At 38.5% G+C, this 16,351-nt stretch overlaps 2 protein-coding genes across 2 annotated transcripts in view; both read right to left on the bottom strand.

The window, feature by feature from the left end:
* Positions 1-435: 435 nt before the first annotated feature.
* cytip (cytohesin 1 interacting protein) lies at positions 436-5,023 on the bottom strand. The gene is made up of 8 exons (XM_007570267.2): positions 4,464-5,023; positions 4,108-4,157; positions 3,916-3,970; positions 3,710-3,812; positions 3,425-3,518; positions 3,271-3,337; positions 1,842-1,908; positions 436-1,612 (listed from the first exon to the last, which is right to left on the bottom strand). The coding sequence occupies exons 1-8, from the start codon at positions 4,629-4,631 to the stop codon at positions 1,143-1,145; spliced, it is 1,074 nt and encodes a 357-aa protein (XP_007570329.1). The 5' UTR covers positions 4,632-5,023; the 3' UTR covers positions 436-1,142.
* Positions 5,024-9,000: 3,977 nt separating this feature from the next.
* Positions 9,001-16,351, bottom strand: part of acvr1c (activin A receptor type 1C) — a 20,156-nt gene continuing 12,805 nt past the window's right edge. Inside the window, exons 4-9 of the mRNA XM_007570266.2 lie at positions 15,582-15,812; positions 15,323-15,490; positions 14,505-14,661; positions 13,767-13,891; positions 13,477-13,607; positions 9,001-12,744 (exon numbers count right to left, since the gene is read on the bottom strand). Of these exons, the coding sequence (XP_007570328.1) occupies positions 12,619-12,744; positions 13,477-13,607; positions 13,767-13,891; positions 14,505-14,661; positions 15,323-15,490; positions 15,582-15,812 (938 nt within the window). The 3' untranslated portion in view covers positions 9,001-12,618. The remainder of the gene's footprint in view (positions 12,745-13,476; positions 13,608-13,766; positions 13,892-14,504; positions 14,662-15,322; positions 15,491-15,581; positions 15,813-16,351) is intronic.

Genomic DNA, 16,351 nt, shown 5'->3' with positions numbered 1-16,351 from the left:
AAATACAAATACATTGTATTTTTGTTTGTTGTTGTTTTTTTTCAGTATGTTTCTATTCTTTCTTTCAGCAGTAAGATAAAAGTGCAATGAAAAATAGAAACAGCAACTCTGTTTTTAACTTTGCAAACTTACAGATTAAGCAAGGGATTGGATTTTTATCTCTATTGCTGCATCATCATGAACTGGTTTCAAGAGAAAAATGACTCAGGTTTGGGTTATCATGGTTTCCCGGTGCCCAGTAGCAGTTAGTCTCTCTTTATCTGTTCGACTGCAGCAGGAAACAGGTAAGAAGTCTGCTTGTAATTTTAAAGAACCGCTATTGGCTGCTTCTAAGTAACCAAAATGATTTGCATATTATGCTTGCACATACGTAGTTTGTCTGTCTTTTCTTCCTGTTCAGTGCGTAAGCAGTAAAAATAATTGTGGCACATCAAGCAGTGCATAACAACTGTGTTTATTGATTAAAAGCCTTTTTACATATATACAATCTTGAGTGAAAAAAATAAAGCGTATATCAAACACAAAATATTTTCAGTTGCTTTCACAAACGTACAGTGAAGAAATTAGGAAAGCAGTTGCACTGCTTCTGTGGACCGAAAGTAAGTTGTATCCTTTTGTGTCTGAGAGTAATTTTGGAAATGGAAAAAAAAAAAAAAAAAAAGCTAAGTAGTACGCTCATGCCCACATCCTGTTATGAACTTAACAGACATACATGGTTTACAGATTTGGTTTTGGTTTCAAGCACCTGAAAGTCTTGTAAGTGCTGCCTGCTTGTCTGATGTGTTCATTTTGGTCAAAACAGTGACATTTTAAAATCCAAAGTAAGGATTATACCTGGAATTTAAAATGTCATTAATGCTGCTCTGTGTGAGATGCACACAGAAAGAAATATTCAAGTTAGTAGGATATATGTTAATCTGTTATACATGCCAGCTTCTTACATTCACTTAACATGCATTGGTTTTTGTAATGCTTTTGCACTGGAGTTTTAGTCCAAATGTCGAGCTCGGCTCACATTAAGGCTCAGAAAGCATGGGAGTAAACTTGTATCTTCACTTGACGTGTGAGAAAACACTTCATCAGTGTCTATTGCTACAACTTTCAACCACTCCTTAACGTCAAGGGCTCTCATGAGGAACAATTCAAGCTGTTCCCATCTCCTCCTCTTCAACTGATCGCTGAAGTCCAGGAATTAACTTAAAGATCTGTTTGCGCACACTGGCTCTCCTGCTTTTCCTTGGCAGAGTCCCAAACAGGGATGAGATCCTTGTTTCTTCCCAGGACGGAGACAGAGAGGTGCTGCTGCCGGCCAGACTGGAGCTGCTGGAGCGGCACAAGGCCTGGTGGTGGAGGCTGGACGACGACGTCCTCCTCGGCCCGTCCTGCAGGGGGAAGTCTTTTGAGAAGAAGCAGCCATCATCCGTGGTGCTGGTTGTGCTGTAGGGACTGGGCGAGTTCAGATCCCCAAACACACTGGCCTGGTCGCTGTCGTCTGTCATCCCACTCCTGTAGCTGCTGTCGCTGGAAAAACGCCGACCCCGGCGCCCCATGGGGGAGCCCAGAATACCCGAAGGGTCCATCAGCAGGTTGAGGCTGCTGTCATTTAAATTATCTGGAAGCACAAAAGAGTCTTTGTCACACAAACGCCCAACTGCCAAGAAATGGCGTATGCAACAGGAAGTTTGAAAGCTGTCTGTGCATTTCTCAGGGGAACACCTTAATCTAAATTATCTGAAGTCGACACCCTGCAGTAATTCACAATAAAAAAAACAGGCCAGCTTAGAAGAAATGACAGAGGCAGTGTGAAAGGAAGTGCTGTGGTCTGACAGCTGAGCTCTCACCTCGCATCAGACCTCTTTCCTGTAATGAGAGCGCTTGAAACTCCTTCAACTTCTCACGCAAGGACTGCTGCATGGGCAGGAAAAAAGAAAAAATCAAGGTTAATTCTTTTAAAATGTGTCACAACATTTACAAACTCAGAATGACCCATTTGATTTAAAGAGTGCCTCTCATTGAGAAGATTGATGGCTACAGGTTGAGCCGCAGCCCACCATGTGATTGGAAAAAAAAATAGTGTGGATGTTTTTAGCTTGCAGGTGATTCTGGCTTCTTATAGCTCATACAGCGTGTTGACAGCAAAATGGGACAGTATATTTTGATGGTGTAGCGCGGAGAACCCTTCTGATCTGATTTCTCACGTGCATTTGTTCGCTTTTGCAAACCTCCCATGAAATTGTCATTGCAGGACTTTTTTGATTTAGCAAGAAAACACTGTCATCTACATAATAGATCACAAGTTTTCAGTTCTCTTAGAGTTATGCTACGTTTTATCTACATTACATGTACATTTGTTTGTCATGTTGTTTTTGCTAATTTAGAAATTCAGTAACCTTTCAAATAATACATGATTATTTATGGATGAGCTAACTTTAAATATTTAATGTGTTCAGTATGTGATTGTCTTTTTGTTCAGGAGTAAGATTGCACTTAAAAGCTTGAGTATCAAAACCTCTCCAGTCAGGATACAGTTTAATCTACCATGATGGATTGTTTATACTTTCTGTCTAGTCTAAGGAATGTACTTTAAATGAATAAACTACATTCTTTCTGGATCCTTTGGTAAAGGATCTTTACCAAAGTCAGCTTCTAATTGGCTGATCAACCTCTCATGACACTTCCTAACAGGAAGTTGTGGAACTCTGATGGAGACTTTAAGACAACCAGATCAAATGAAAGTTTGTTCGGCTGGGAACCCTGATCAACTTATTTGGATTCAGTTGTGATAAATGATTTTTTTTTTTTTTTTTGCACCATATGTTTTGCGACTTTCATCCAATTTTTTAATAAAACTTAAGCAAAAAGTTTTTCTTTTGTCATTTAGTCATGCTTTGGGCATTCTGAGTGTTATTGCTACTTTCTTTTGGCACATTTTCATTTGTGAAGCCACTGAAATCATCTGCCTTTAGAGTGACTTTCTGGCTGGAACCTCAGCTGTTATGACAGGCTTTCTCTGTCAGCCTCGCTGAAAATAGGTCGTCAGAGCTCACATGAACCGAATGACAAGTCATGACTGGGCCTAAAGCCTGGCTATGGGCAACAATTTCTGTTGTGCAATTCTGGTGTTTGAAGCTGATGAGTCAAAGGTTATTCTTCCAATTTTAATTCCCTTATCTTCCTTTTTTACTCTCTGCCATCTGATGTTGGGTATTATAACCCATAATTGTCCCCAGTAGTGTGGTGTAGTATAACTTGATGCTACAAGGAACACACCTGGAGCTGATTGAGTTTCTTCTCAAGCTCTATCTTCTTCACAACGTTGCCACACACAGTCTCCAACCTGAAACCAGATGAAATCCTATTGTAAAACTGCTTCTTTAAGGTGATTTATGTTTTGTTCTGGCAAAACCATGAGATCGTCACTTACTTTAGATTATTGGTTGATTTTCTTATAAGGTCAAGAATGTGTTGATGTGACAGTCCTTCTATGCTGACCGCGTTGATGGTGACGATAACATCTCCTGCGACAACAGCAAAAATAAAAACAACTTTGAGAAGATGCACGCCACTCGAGCATCAGTTGTTAGTGTGCATGGGCGTGCTCAGCTGACATGTGGTGAGTGATGTTTCCATCGTTTTTTTTGTTTTTTTTTACAGTATTGATGTGTGACTGTGTAGGGTCTATAGGGTAGCAAGGAAGTGGGTGGACTACCTGCGGTCAAGCCAGCACTTTCAGCCACGCTGTCTTCCTTTATGTTGCACACGAAGGTGCACATCTCCACTTCAGACGTGCTCTTTAACTGCAAACCATATGTCTGCAAACGAGATGCAGGATATTGAGACAAAAGCCTGACAGAAAACACTTAAACACTTTAAATGCATCATTCATAATGTTGGTAAAAAGGTGAACTGGCATACCTGAATTTCAAAACCAAATGTTTCGTTGTCTTGTTTTTCCAACACAAATGTGGTTCTGTGATAGGACATAAATGCAACAATGATTATTTTCAGACATATTGTTGTTTCTCAGGGGCATTTTTCAATGGCTACCAGGGTAAATTTTGAATGTTTTTTTTTTTTTTAATTGCACATAAAGCCTAACTTATTTACCTTTGTGGGTCCATGTAATCAACCAGAGAGTTGGACGGGGTGAGCTTCGGCTGCAGAGGGAGAATGCACAGTTCCTCTTTAATTTCTAACAGCTTTGATCTTCTCCAAATAATTAAAATAGTTCATACTGATATAACTTTAATTGCATGTTGTACACCTCCAAACAGTAATAAAATGTTACATTTATTTAGGCAGTTTTTGTCACCTTGTTCTAAATACTTTTGTGACATGTGTTTTACATAAAAATCTCAGTTCTGCTTCATTCAGCATACAGCAGCATGTCACATCTTCCAGATGTTAAAATATAAAATATTCAGCTCTTATGCTTGCAAGTTGCTCTCGAGCTGTGGTCTCACCTTGTAACCTCTGGGCAGGGTGCTGGTGTTCTGTCGGTGTCGGTCATTGTTCCCCCTCAGTGAGCGCCGGTACCACAGAGCAGCCTTCTTCTTCAAAGTGTTATCCAGATTGCAGTTCTCTTGGCTGGTTTGTCGCTGAAGTCCATTGATATTCATGGTGGACTGCATGGTGGAGTAGTTCTCAAAGCACCATAGCCTCCTCCTGCAGGAGCAGTTTAATTGTGTGGCCCGGCCCTGTGTGTGCAGCCGAAAGAATAATGTGTCAAAGAGGAAATCCGTGTCATGTGATGGTTGTGGTGGACCTGCATCTGCAGATCTCAGACTCGCGTACCTTCTTTCCTGTTAACCCTCGTTCACCTTTTTTTTTCAGTTTCTTGAGGAGAGCATTGAAAAGAAAAGGAGGTAAAATGCTGAGGCTATTGTATAATTCCCCTTCAAACAGTCCCCTCTACTTTTTGCAATCCTGGCAATTTGATTTATGGTCTGTCAGGAATCAGTAGCGCACAAGAAAACTGCCACCTCACTGCTTCTGCGGCACCTGCTTCTCCCCTTTTTCCTCTCTCAGTTTCTCAATGGGCTTAAAGTCTCAGTCCTGTGCTCTGCCAAGCAGGGAGACGTGTCTGATGGGGACAGACAAGAGGCAGATTTTGTCGTGGGTTGGTTTAACACTGCTGAGACAGACAGCATGGGTCATTGGGCTGAAGGCTTCGGACACGGTTGGATCAAAAGACGAATCACACAGACGGGCTGCTCAAAAGTCAAGAGGACGAGGACTGATGAGAAGCTGAAGTCCGGTGCATGTTGTCCCACTGCATCACTCATGTTTTCAAACATATGAATCGAACCTTGCAAAAAATATTCACCCCTCAATATTTTTGTTACATTACAACAAACTACACTCTTAAAGTATGTTTTATTAGGATTTTATGTGATAGCTATACACAAAGTGTTGCTTTTAGGGTAGAAGGAAAGTGATGCAGCTTCTAGCATCTCTCAGAGATCTGAAAAGTGTGGACAAAGTGCAAACCTACCAAATCATGACAGTCCACTTAAACCGAAGAGGTTTAATCAGAGCAGCAGCCAAGAGACCCATGGTAACTCTGGAAGAGCTGCAGAGATCCACAGCTCTGGAGAGCCCTATGGCTTCATACTTTCACTCTTTTTTTACCAAATTTATTTGAAACAGTAGAATATGCTGCTGCATGTATTCAACAACTTGTAGAGGAATAGAAAAATGAACATACTTTTTAGATATTGCCTTGCTGCTTTGCCTGTTTGGTGAGTGCTACTCTAATTGCGTGTGAACTGTTAGGCAATTGGGGGGATGTGTACAAATGACCAAAATGGCAAGACATTCGCCTAAAAACAGCATATAAGACATGTGTCAGATATAGTATATGGAACAAAATTGGTCTTTATAAAAGATTATCAAAAAGAAGGCGATAGTGAACCACATTTAAAGTCTCTCATGAGAGTGATCAGAGTGAACAGTTACCAGTTTGGCTTTTATGCGAACAACAACCTCACACATATATTGAGGCGGTGGAAGGTTCATACTGTAGAGATGCAGAACAATCCTTAAGTTTACTTGTTCCAGTAGGTCTAATGCTCAGCACTGAGGGCTGAGGCTCATTTTCCAGCAGGTCAATAACATTTAACAAACAGCTAAAGCTACAATAGAAGGGTTTGCATCAAATAATATTCATTTGTTAGAACTGAATAGAAATGTGTGACACATTTTTCTTTTTTTTTTTTAGTAAAAAAAATTCTTAAAACTACATATTGTCTTCAAATTCACAGTTATGCACTACCTTCTGTTAGCTTATCATATAAAATCTAAACAAAATGGTATCAGAGTTTGTGGGTGTAAGGTGGCAAAATGTGAAAAAAAGTTCACATGCATTAATCTTCATGCTCCACGGTAGCCAGCAAACCTTTTCACCTCAGTACAAACAGATTAAAGATTCCTCATCTGGCAGATTGCATCACAGCAAATCCACTCTGCCCCACTGATCCCGAACAGCGACGCTGGCCAGCTACCCACGAGACTGTCTGGAGCACAGATGTCCCATTTCAGAGGACACGCTAAAACCCCAGCCGTGTTTCAGTTTCATGATTTCTTTTCTCCTGTGAGACCATGCCTTTTTTCTGTCATATCAGAAAGGCTAACAGAAACATGTTTTGAAAAGCTTGGGAAAGTCATTTTCAATAAATCAGAGTATGTGTCGCAGTAAGACTTAAATGTTTGTATAACAACGTTTAAGTATGTTTACGTGCACATTTGTGTATTAAAAATCTTTAGCTTTTTTTAATGGTGTGATGTAATATTGTTTAACAACATAAAATAATTTAGGTGAAAAAAAAACTATCAAAATGAAGGCTTGGAAACTTCAGTCTATGTGCAATAAATGTATATTATGTGTTGACTTACTGTAATAAATAACATAAACATTTCAGTAATGTAGCTCATTAAATGATTGTTGTAAACCGCCAACTTTTTTTTTTTTTTTTATCAGATCTGGACAAGAAAGCAAGAGTGGTGGTAGATAAGGATGAAAATAACACCTTTATCAACTCAAGTAAACATCACATGTTATAGATCTATATTCATAGACTTGTAACCTCTCTTTGGAGAAGTAGCTTCTTGTATTTGCATATTTATCCACCATGGTTTTCTCACATGTGCTGCCATTTTCAAATCCCCCAACTTCATTTCAGTGGGTTTCAGTTCTAAGCTGTTGAGTGAAGCTTCGTTCCTTCTTTCTGAGCGTTTCCTTGGTGGTTTTATCAGTGCACATATGAGCGTTACTTTGATTAACAGTTGACTTTCCATTCAGCTTTAAAACAGAAGGCCTTTGAATGTCTCATTGGTTATTTTTTTTCTCTCTCAGTTGTTTTATGCTGCACAGTTCCGCAAGCAGCAATAAACCACCCACACGTTTCATCATTTGTTGGAGTTTCTCTGTCTGAAAAGTTATCTGGTCAAATAATTTCAAACTCATCTCATGGTCTTTTTTTTCTGTATTTTCTGGATGCTTCTTAGGTTTGCTTTGGAGACTGCAAAGGTTTTTTTTTTTTTTTTTCCTTCATGCTTCAAGCTTTGAGTAATCTCTTTCATGTGTAAAAGCAGGTGCAAAGGTAGCCTATAGCTCTTGCAATTAATCTTTTGTCTCATGGGAACTTTTAATAAATATTTTTACTTGGGAAGAATTTGCCGAGACAGCATGTAAGGGAATGCAATATAATTCAATTCAGATTATTTTTATAGTACTAGTTCACAACAAATGTCATCTCAATGCACCAAGAGATGCAATTAATAAACAGAGAAATACATGATCTCTGTAGCCAATCATACCTCCAGATTCAGTTTATTAAGAACATTGATTTTAATCGCATCCTAGTTCTGATACAATGCTGTAAAGTTCGGTTTATTTTGCTAAATGGTATTAAAAATCTTCCATCAACTGACCCAGGAGACTCATTGTGCATAAAGTATTGAACTTTCAGTACAAGACGGCCAGCTGATCATTCAGTTTGCAATAAAAAAGGAACACAATGACATCCTTAGGCACCGTACATTTTCCTATTAGAACACACAATATAAATAATGGGAGCACAGCACAAGCAACACAAGAAGTGACATGAATCATTCCGTTTCACAAAACACAACTTATTTTTTCACGTTTAAATCAGCATAAAATTTTTTTGTTTTATGCAACTCACCATATGCAGCAAGATGAAACACAACGTCACTGCAACTTGTATGTGCAACATTTTATGAGTAATCAATTTCCTAAAGAAACCACTTTAATTTTGACCTAATTCTGGGCGAAGGATTAGGACAATCCTTGGGTGCGAAGGTGGAACATTTTTCAGTCGTACGCCATGACGGGGAAAAAAAAAAGTAAATATGCCATTCTCATTGTCCATAAAGGAGAGACATCACTTTAGAAGATCGGAAGAAAGATTAAGTGCATGGATGCAGAACACAAAGAGATTAGGGGAAACCCAAGGATGCTGCATAGTGATGCGTTTGATTTTCCTGTAGACTCAGTTTCATTGCAGTTCAATTTTATTCATTTGCTTATGTTTTTACTACAAGCTTTCGAAAACAAATCCAACCTCACAGTCTTTTAATACTAAATGTCTCTTTATATGTTGCCTTTACTGAATGAATACTATAATGCATCGCTCTTAAAGGATTGAATGAAAGTCACTAAAACTTCTGGAGTTATATCTATTTTTAGCTAGCAGTTTATAATTGCATCTCCTCAAGCTCAGGCAAGTGACACCGTGTAACCTTTTATACGTTGACAGCCATCACTGTAAAATCTGTTACAGCAACACAGCACAATGTTAAAGACGTTGACTCATTTATGTAGTGCTGACAGCTTCAGGGTTACAGCTTTATTTCCTCTGCCTAACGGTCATTAACAGCTTACGCGTGGAGAGCGTCAGAAACGAAAGCAGGGATGAGTCACACGAGTTCAAGTAAAGAGAGTTGTACCGGAGATAAAAGTGACCTGCTTTAGATAAGTTGCTCTGGGAAATTTTTATTTTTTTTTTTGCCTCACATGCAGCAGTTTGCAAAGTTTTGCACAATCTGAGCTTTCAGAAACATTTGCAATATGAGAGCAACGCAGCCGGAACATGAAGAACAGTTTATTTACACACAGATAACACTATTATTATACAGAATAAATAGTGCTGGGAAGAAATGATAAAATAGAGTGTACAAAGTTCACAAATGAGTAACAACCGATTAACATGAATGAAGATCGAATCTAAATGAATGAAGCTACTTGTTTGTTTTACACAGTAAACACTAGTCAGAAATCGGACATACTGATCAATCGTCTTTGGAATAAAAAAATACATCACATGCTTTACTTTCACCCTTTTGCAATCTGATATATGACACAATAGGTAAAATTGGCTTAAAATCAACACAACTCAGTGAAATAAATTCAAAGCGCAAGCATATAAAGGTTCAATGTTTAATCAGCAGAGACAGAATGTCTGTGTTCACTTTTTATTATTTGCAAGGAAGTAAAATGATTACATGGCTGAATTGAACTAATTTGAGAAAATCAAGGATGATAAAATCATATTTTCCATATGGGTTGGATGCTGTTACAGCACACTTTTTTTCATTCAGACTGAGCTTCTATTTTGGGGAAAATGGATGTTTAATATGTCAATGTTTTGTGTGTGTGCGTGTTGAGGGGGGAGGTTAGTATATGTAACTCTAATAGTGCTATAGATATGGACTATATCGGAAACAGCCTACTAATCCATGCAAACATGCAATAAAATCTACTCAAATAAGGCTATAAATCATGCGTGATATGGGGGAATAAATCGGGGAACAAGTATTGAAATTCTGAAGAAAAAAAAACATGAAAAGCCACTGCAAGTCAAACATATAATTGAATGTCATTAGTATTTAGAAAGTGGTCCTTTAAGAGCAAATTAACATCAGCTTTTTGAGTCCCAGTTTATGGTCTACTCACTCCAGACCATTACTACATTATTGTAGCAAAACATCCTGACAGCATTGGTCAAAGGCGAATTTTGAAACTTCTGAATACTCAATTGAGCACCATTGACCTGGTCCTCAGAATATGTACTGTATGACAGATGTGTTAAAGTAAATGATGAGAAGAGTTTTCCGAGAGCCAGAACTGCTCAGAAAAAAGCATCAGAAAGGCCTGGGAATAGCAGAAACTGTTTTTTTCCTCTGTGAAAACGATAAGCAATGCATTCAAGCAGCATGGCCTCACTGCACAAGCCTTCAGTGCTGCATAAATTTGCTTAAAATGTGCACCAGAACACTAGCACAAGCTATTGAAAAATTAGGAAACATTTGTTAGATCAAATGAGAATAACATTTATCTCATTGGATGTCATTACATACATTTGGTGGAGCTGTGGCAACAAATGTCCAACCAAAAACCACAGACACTGAAGTTTGAAGGAGGGAACATCATGGCGTGGGGCTTTTTGCTGCATGTTGTACTGGCAGACTGTATCTGAAGGAAGGATTTGACTGAACCTATTAGAAAGGAATCTGAAACGAGGCCAGATTTTTCAGAAAGATAATGGTCCTGACCACATAGCCAAGGAAACTCTCAGTTGCTGTCAGAAGAAAAAAGATAAAAATCAAGCTGAAAGATGGGCAGAATCACAAAACGTTATCTAACTGAAAATCTATTGTAAGATCTAAAGATCTGGTGCATGGCAGAAGATCCCAAAACCTTCCAAGTTTTAAGGATATTTTGTGTGTAAGAATAAGTCAATCACACCTGAGCAATAAAAGCTGCTATGTCTCCACACAACATGGCTATTGAACCAAGTATTGAGCAAATTTCAGTGAGCACCTTCAATACTTCTCGTTTACACCACTCTCTGGACTTGCATGTTTTTATTTATTTGTATTTATGGATTACTTGGGCTGTTGCCAACATTTGATGCAAATTTAATATCAAACAGCCCAAAAAGAAATGTGTTCGTTGTGAAAAAATTTCTACACGTTCAATACTTTCCCTGCTGTGTAGGAGCATATATGTCATCTGCAACTGAGCAGACAAACAGGGCCTAGAGTAAGAAATGAATCAAAAGGAAAGCATATGTTTTTTCCCCATAGGTGCAGTTTTATAATTTCATAATTCAATGATAGATATCTTCATACAATATACAAATATTAACAACCAGAGACTAAAACAGGCACTCTTGCGCGCGCACACACATTGATTCACTCAAGCACAACGGTGAACAAATCCTTGTAACTTCTCCCTCTCTGCTGGTTAGGCTTTGTAGGCAACATCAATTATCCTAATTATCCTACTAAGTCTAGAAAACCCCCATTATTATGCATCACTTTTGATTGGCCGTACCTTGTCTTAGACTTGTACAAAAATATATAAATTAATATAATGTTCCCCCTTTTCCTTAAAACTGAATTCTTAAAACAGTCAACAAATGAATTGCTAAAATACACATTACATGTACATTTTTGAAAGATTAAGGCCTAATTTTAGAAATTCTAGAGCACTTATTGAACACATTTTGAATTGCAGGCTATGGCGATCTAATCAGACTTCACTGAACCTCTTCCACAGAATGAAATATGAAACAGTAAAATGGGAATATTATGCTGTATAATGGTTAATATCTGTGGGCTGCGTTAATGAATACAGCTCAGACAAGAGAATAACTTTGTTCACATAGCACATTAGCCTTTTACATGCTAAGTAGTTAGCACAAACTGTTACATATTGACCAAAGAACCATTCATAAAGTCAATACTGACAGGCCATGTTTTATTTAAAATGTATTTATATTTAAAGAGACTGAATTAAGTGAACCTTGTGAGGTTGTTGTCTTTATTTTCTACTAATTTACCATTTTTCAACCTGCTCTTTGGTAGCCTTCATGTTAGTCACTCTAACTCCTTGTTTGGGTTAGAAACATATTCCAGTATGCAGGGTCAGAACTCTAATGCTTTATTTGCCCACAAAAAAATATATTTTCCCAATGAAAAATAAATCTCCATCCTGAGCAAGCTATAATAAATACTCATATATAGTTGACTGTTTACATTCTGAAAAGGCTTAGATACGCTCACGTTATCTAAATATACAGTATGACTATGTTCCCTTTCACAGAACCTTCAGCAAAATCTGTACAAGAGAGATGTTCTACCTGTGCAAAAACACTTCATATTTTCAGGGAAAATCCATGTGTCAGTAAACACTTAAGATGAGAAGATATTTCCGGAGATTGTCACTAAGCAATCTAACAGCCCAGCAGCACTCTGATAGCAAAAAAACAACAACAAACAAACAGAAAAAAACAACGGCACAAAAGCACAACAATGTGCAACTTCAAGCTTTGGGCACTTTAAATGTTGAGGTAGCAAAAAAAAAAAAAAAAAATCACACACTTATGTCGCATGGCTCGTTCTATAAAAAAGGAAAGTCAGTTGCCTAGATCTCTTTGCAGAAAACTTCCACCGATGCCCCACTTTATACAAACCTTTGGCAACAAAAACAAAATGTGTTTTCCTCCTGAAAAGTGGATTTCTGCTTTTTCCAGGTTTATGTCATGACACCAGTGCCAGCACCAGTCATGATCTGCAGGGCAGCAAGCCAAGCTAGTCTTTCATGTCTTTGATTGCAGACAGTTGAGACACGGTTTTCTTGACTCGCATCGCAGTCAGTCGCGCAGCAGCATTGGCATACCAGCACTCTCTCATCAGTTTTCCCATCACACGCAGAGCCTGGTAAAGTAACAAGACGACATTGTTACAAAGGTGATCTGAAAGCTGTCGTAAAAACAGAAAGCATTACCTTCATTAACATAAAAATGCCTAAATTAACTTAAAACAGTTAGCAAAAATATTCAGTAAATGGTGCAACCTTGTCTCTAATTGAATTGTGAAAATTCAGTCACCCATCTTTGACCCAGCTTGTATTTTTTTGACTCCAGCTGGGAATTGCATTTGAGTCCTTTCCACCTGTACCTTAAGACAACTTCACTTCGCAGTAACATTAAAGGACAATTCCAGAGTAAAATACTCATTCTCCACTGTGGCAAAATACAGCCAGGCACAGAGTTCTTTTAATTTTCTGGATTGGGTGCTAGTCTGTTATGTCTCAAAGCTTTTGCCCTTAAAGAAATTCTTCTAACTTCCTCCTCACTGGACAAATTGGCATATAAACGCTTTGTCTTCTCCGTTGAGATTTGAGCTTGCAGGCTGTGTTTATTACGACTTTTGTCTTGAGTGACCATTGTGTTATGCACTGATCCCCACACATGACGTCATCAGCTGCACTCTAGCTTTTTCAAAGGGTTTCACATGTGTCTTGCTTTTGAACAAGAACATGACTGTAAACACCCCTATGACTACTGAGAAGAAAATGCTGCAAGAAACTCGATTGTCTCTTGAATTGTCGACCACAGAGTTTTAAACATACTGATGGCCACCACTGCAATAAATATTTGGTCTTACCTCACAACTCTGCCACTGATTGGGGATGTTTGGTCTGAGTTTCTGATCACATACAACTTTTTTCATATCCTCAATGGATGGATCTGAAGGCACCATGTCATAGTAAGGCAGTTGAAAATCTTCATGAAGTCCTATGGTAGTAAAAAAAAAACAAGGAAATTATGTTAATGGACATGTACATAATCAGATAATTACATGTAATTATGCTGATAATTCACCTATAAGATATTTCTGCTGCTACTCATGCAAATGACTGAGGAGAGGATATAGGAGAGTTATGTTTCAGATACCTCTTACAGAGCATCTTCTGGCTAATTCCCAGAACACCAGGCCAAGCGAATAGATGTCTGCTCTCTTAAATGACTCAAAGTTGTTCATATTGACTGACTCATCCAGGATCTCTGGAGCCATGTACCTGCAGAGAACAAGGCCATTAGAGCCTAATAATGTGGAAAAAAGCAACACAAACAGCACTAGCCCTGCACAGGTCATTTCTTTTATCACTTTGTGGATGTGGCTCCCTTTAATTAGACTATTTGAAATCAGAACGTAAAATACTTTGGAGAATTTCTTCATATATTTTTTTTTAGAGAACTCATACAAGTCAGCCTTGATTTAAGCCATTAAGCAATGTTAATGGCTTAAACATTGAGTCTGACGTTTAAGCCATTACATCCATGGTTAATGTAATGACTTAAACATATCTCTAGGTGGCGCCACAGTAGTAGTAAAGTAGCTTGGCTCTGTTTCCCTACCTTACAAGAAATACTGCTGGGTTTTTTTTAAAAATGTGGTTCTGCTATTCTTATCATTCTTGACTGTCAGCTCTTTAATACTAAATACACAGGCTGTCAGAGTGTCTATTTAGCATTCACACTGAATAGACTTTTATATCCACAAAATATAAAAAGACTTTTTTCTTTCATTGTTGTTTTCGTATGATGCCAGCTAACCATGCAAGCACTTTCCGACCACTTCAGTCTGATTTTAGGTCTTTGTTTTGCAGCCGTTAGCCGTTTTGCTCTAACCTCTTAGTTCCCACTCTGTGGTTAGATGCTATGTCTATGGTGTTTGTGTTGGAATCATGTTTAACAGCTAAGCCCAAATCTGCAATGACTGCCGTTCCATTCCTCTTCACAAGGACATTTTTGGACTTTAGATCTCTGTGAGCGATCGCGGGCTTTCCTAGAAGCAAGACAGTAAAAATATGAGATTAGAAGAAGTTTTTTTTGTTTGTTTTATGGACCAATGTGACATCAGAAAGCATAATGTATCTTCTTATAATATCACAGCATGTATTGAGTGGTAAGAGAAGTACTTATTACTGCTTACTAGCACCACTGGGAAAAGATGTCAATAACTGTGACCACCAGTAATTTTGCAAAAGAAATAGAACTTTCTCTTTTTTCTCAACATCTGATTTCCCCCCAATGAATACATGTTCTCCAATTAAATGACATATTTTTTTTTAGTAATTTACAGAGCAAAATTATTCTTCTGCAAGAAAAGATGCATTTATTTGACACATGTTCACCGGTTCTGCCAAAAACACGTGGAGGGGGCAGCATATTTCAAGAAACTAGAGGGTACATCTTCAAAGTAAATAACTGCCTTTTAAAAAAAAGACAGAAAACCTCAGGAAATGAAAACATGACTGCATCTGATGAACATTAAAGTAAATAGTTGGGTTATTTTCTAAGAAAATATATTTTAACATGTAAATCAGTGAACGAAGCAGGTTCTATAACCTGCTGTGCCCACTGAGGGCTTCCTTGGACTTTGTTTCATTTAATTTCTTTGAGATGAGGAAATACATTCACATACAGACGGTTAAGAAAAGCTGTACCTTGTGTGCCAATGATTTCCATGTGAAGGTGTGCCAGTCCACTGGCTACAGACAAAGCCAAAACAACCATGCCCTCCACTGAGACCGTGTACCTGTTCAGGTAGTCGTACAGGGAGCCGTGCTCATGGTACTCTGACACCAACCAGAGCTGGGTCCACGAGCCGTTATCTGCAGATAACAGCAAGGTATGCTGTGAAATGTCAACACATTCAGGCGACATGTTTGATCCGTTCGTGTTATAAACTTGCTAATCTGATACCTTTGTTATCAGCAGCGATGAAGCCGAGAATATTTTCATGCCTGAGCATGATAGTTTGATAAATTTCTGCTTCCCGGAACCAGGACCTCTCGTCCCGGGAGGAGAAAATCTTCACAGCTACATCCTCCCCCTGCCACTTGCCACGCCAGACCTCGCCAAAGCGACCTTTCCCGATGGTCTCCTGCAGGACGATGGTCCGAGCTATAGTCCTCTGGACCAGCAGTGGTAGGCCTGAAACACGAAGCTCATATGATTCAAACTGCAATATTTTGCACAGCTTAGAAAAGCCTGAACCCATTTACATTTTGACATGTTACAGCTACAAAACTTTCATGTATCTTAGTGGGATTATATGCGATAGAACAACACAAAGTAGTGTGTAAAAGTAAATGATGAATGGGTTTAAAACCTGAATGTAGCCCATGAAACAGACATGTCAAGCAAAAAGCTATGAAGTTTAGAGAATGATTCAGTTATAAAACTATATCCCAAGCCATGAACACCTCGCAGAGCACTGTTCAATCCATTGTTTGGCACCGGAAAGGCTACGCCATGAACACCAACCATCTGAGATGTGGCCATCCACCTCAAGAACAGCAATTAATGCAAGAAGCAGCCAAGAAAGACACAATATGTCTGGGAGAGCTTCAGAGGTCCACAACTAAGGTGGGAGTATCCTTAAGTACAATAACTATCAGTTGCGCACTTCTGGTTTTGATGGAAGGACAGCAAGAAGAAAGCCATTTGTGACATAAGAAGTTCCATGTTTG

The sequence above is a fragment of the Poecilia formosa genome, unplaced genomic scaffold, assembly GCF_000485575.1.
Source record: "Poecilia formosa unplaced genomic scaffold, Poecilia_formosa-5.1.2 Scaffold257, whole genome shotgun sequence".
NCBI lineage: Eukaryota > Metazoa > Chordata > Actinopteri > Cyprinodontiformes > Poeciliidae > Poecilia > Poecilia formosa.
The sequence above is the reverse complement of the archived record's forward strand: the minus strand, read 5'-3'. Positions and strand labels throughout refer to the sequence as shown.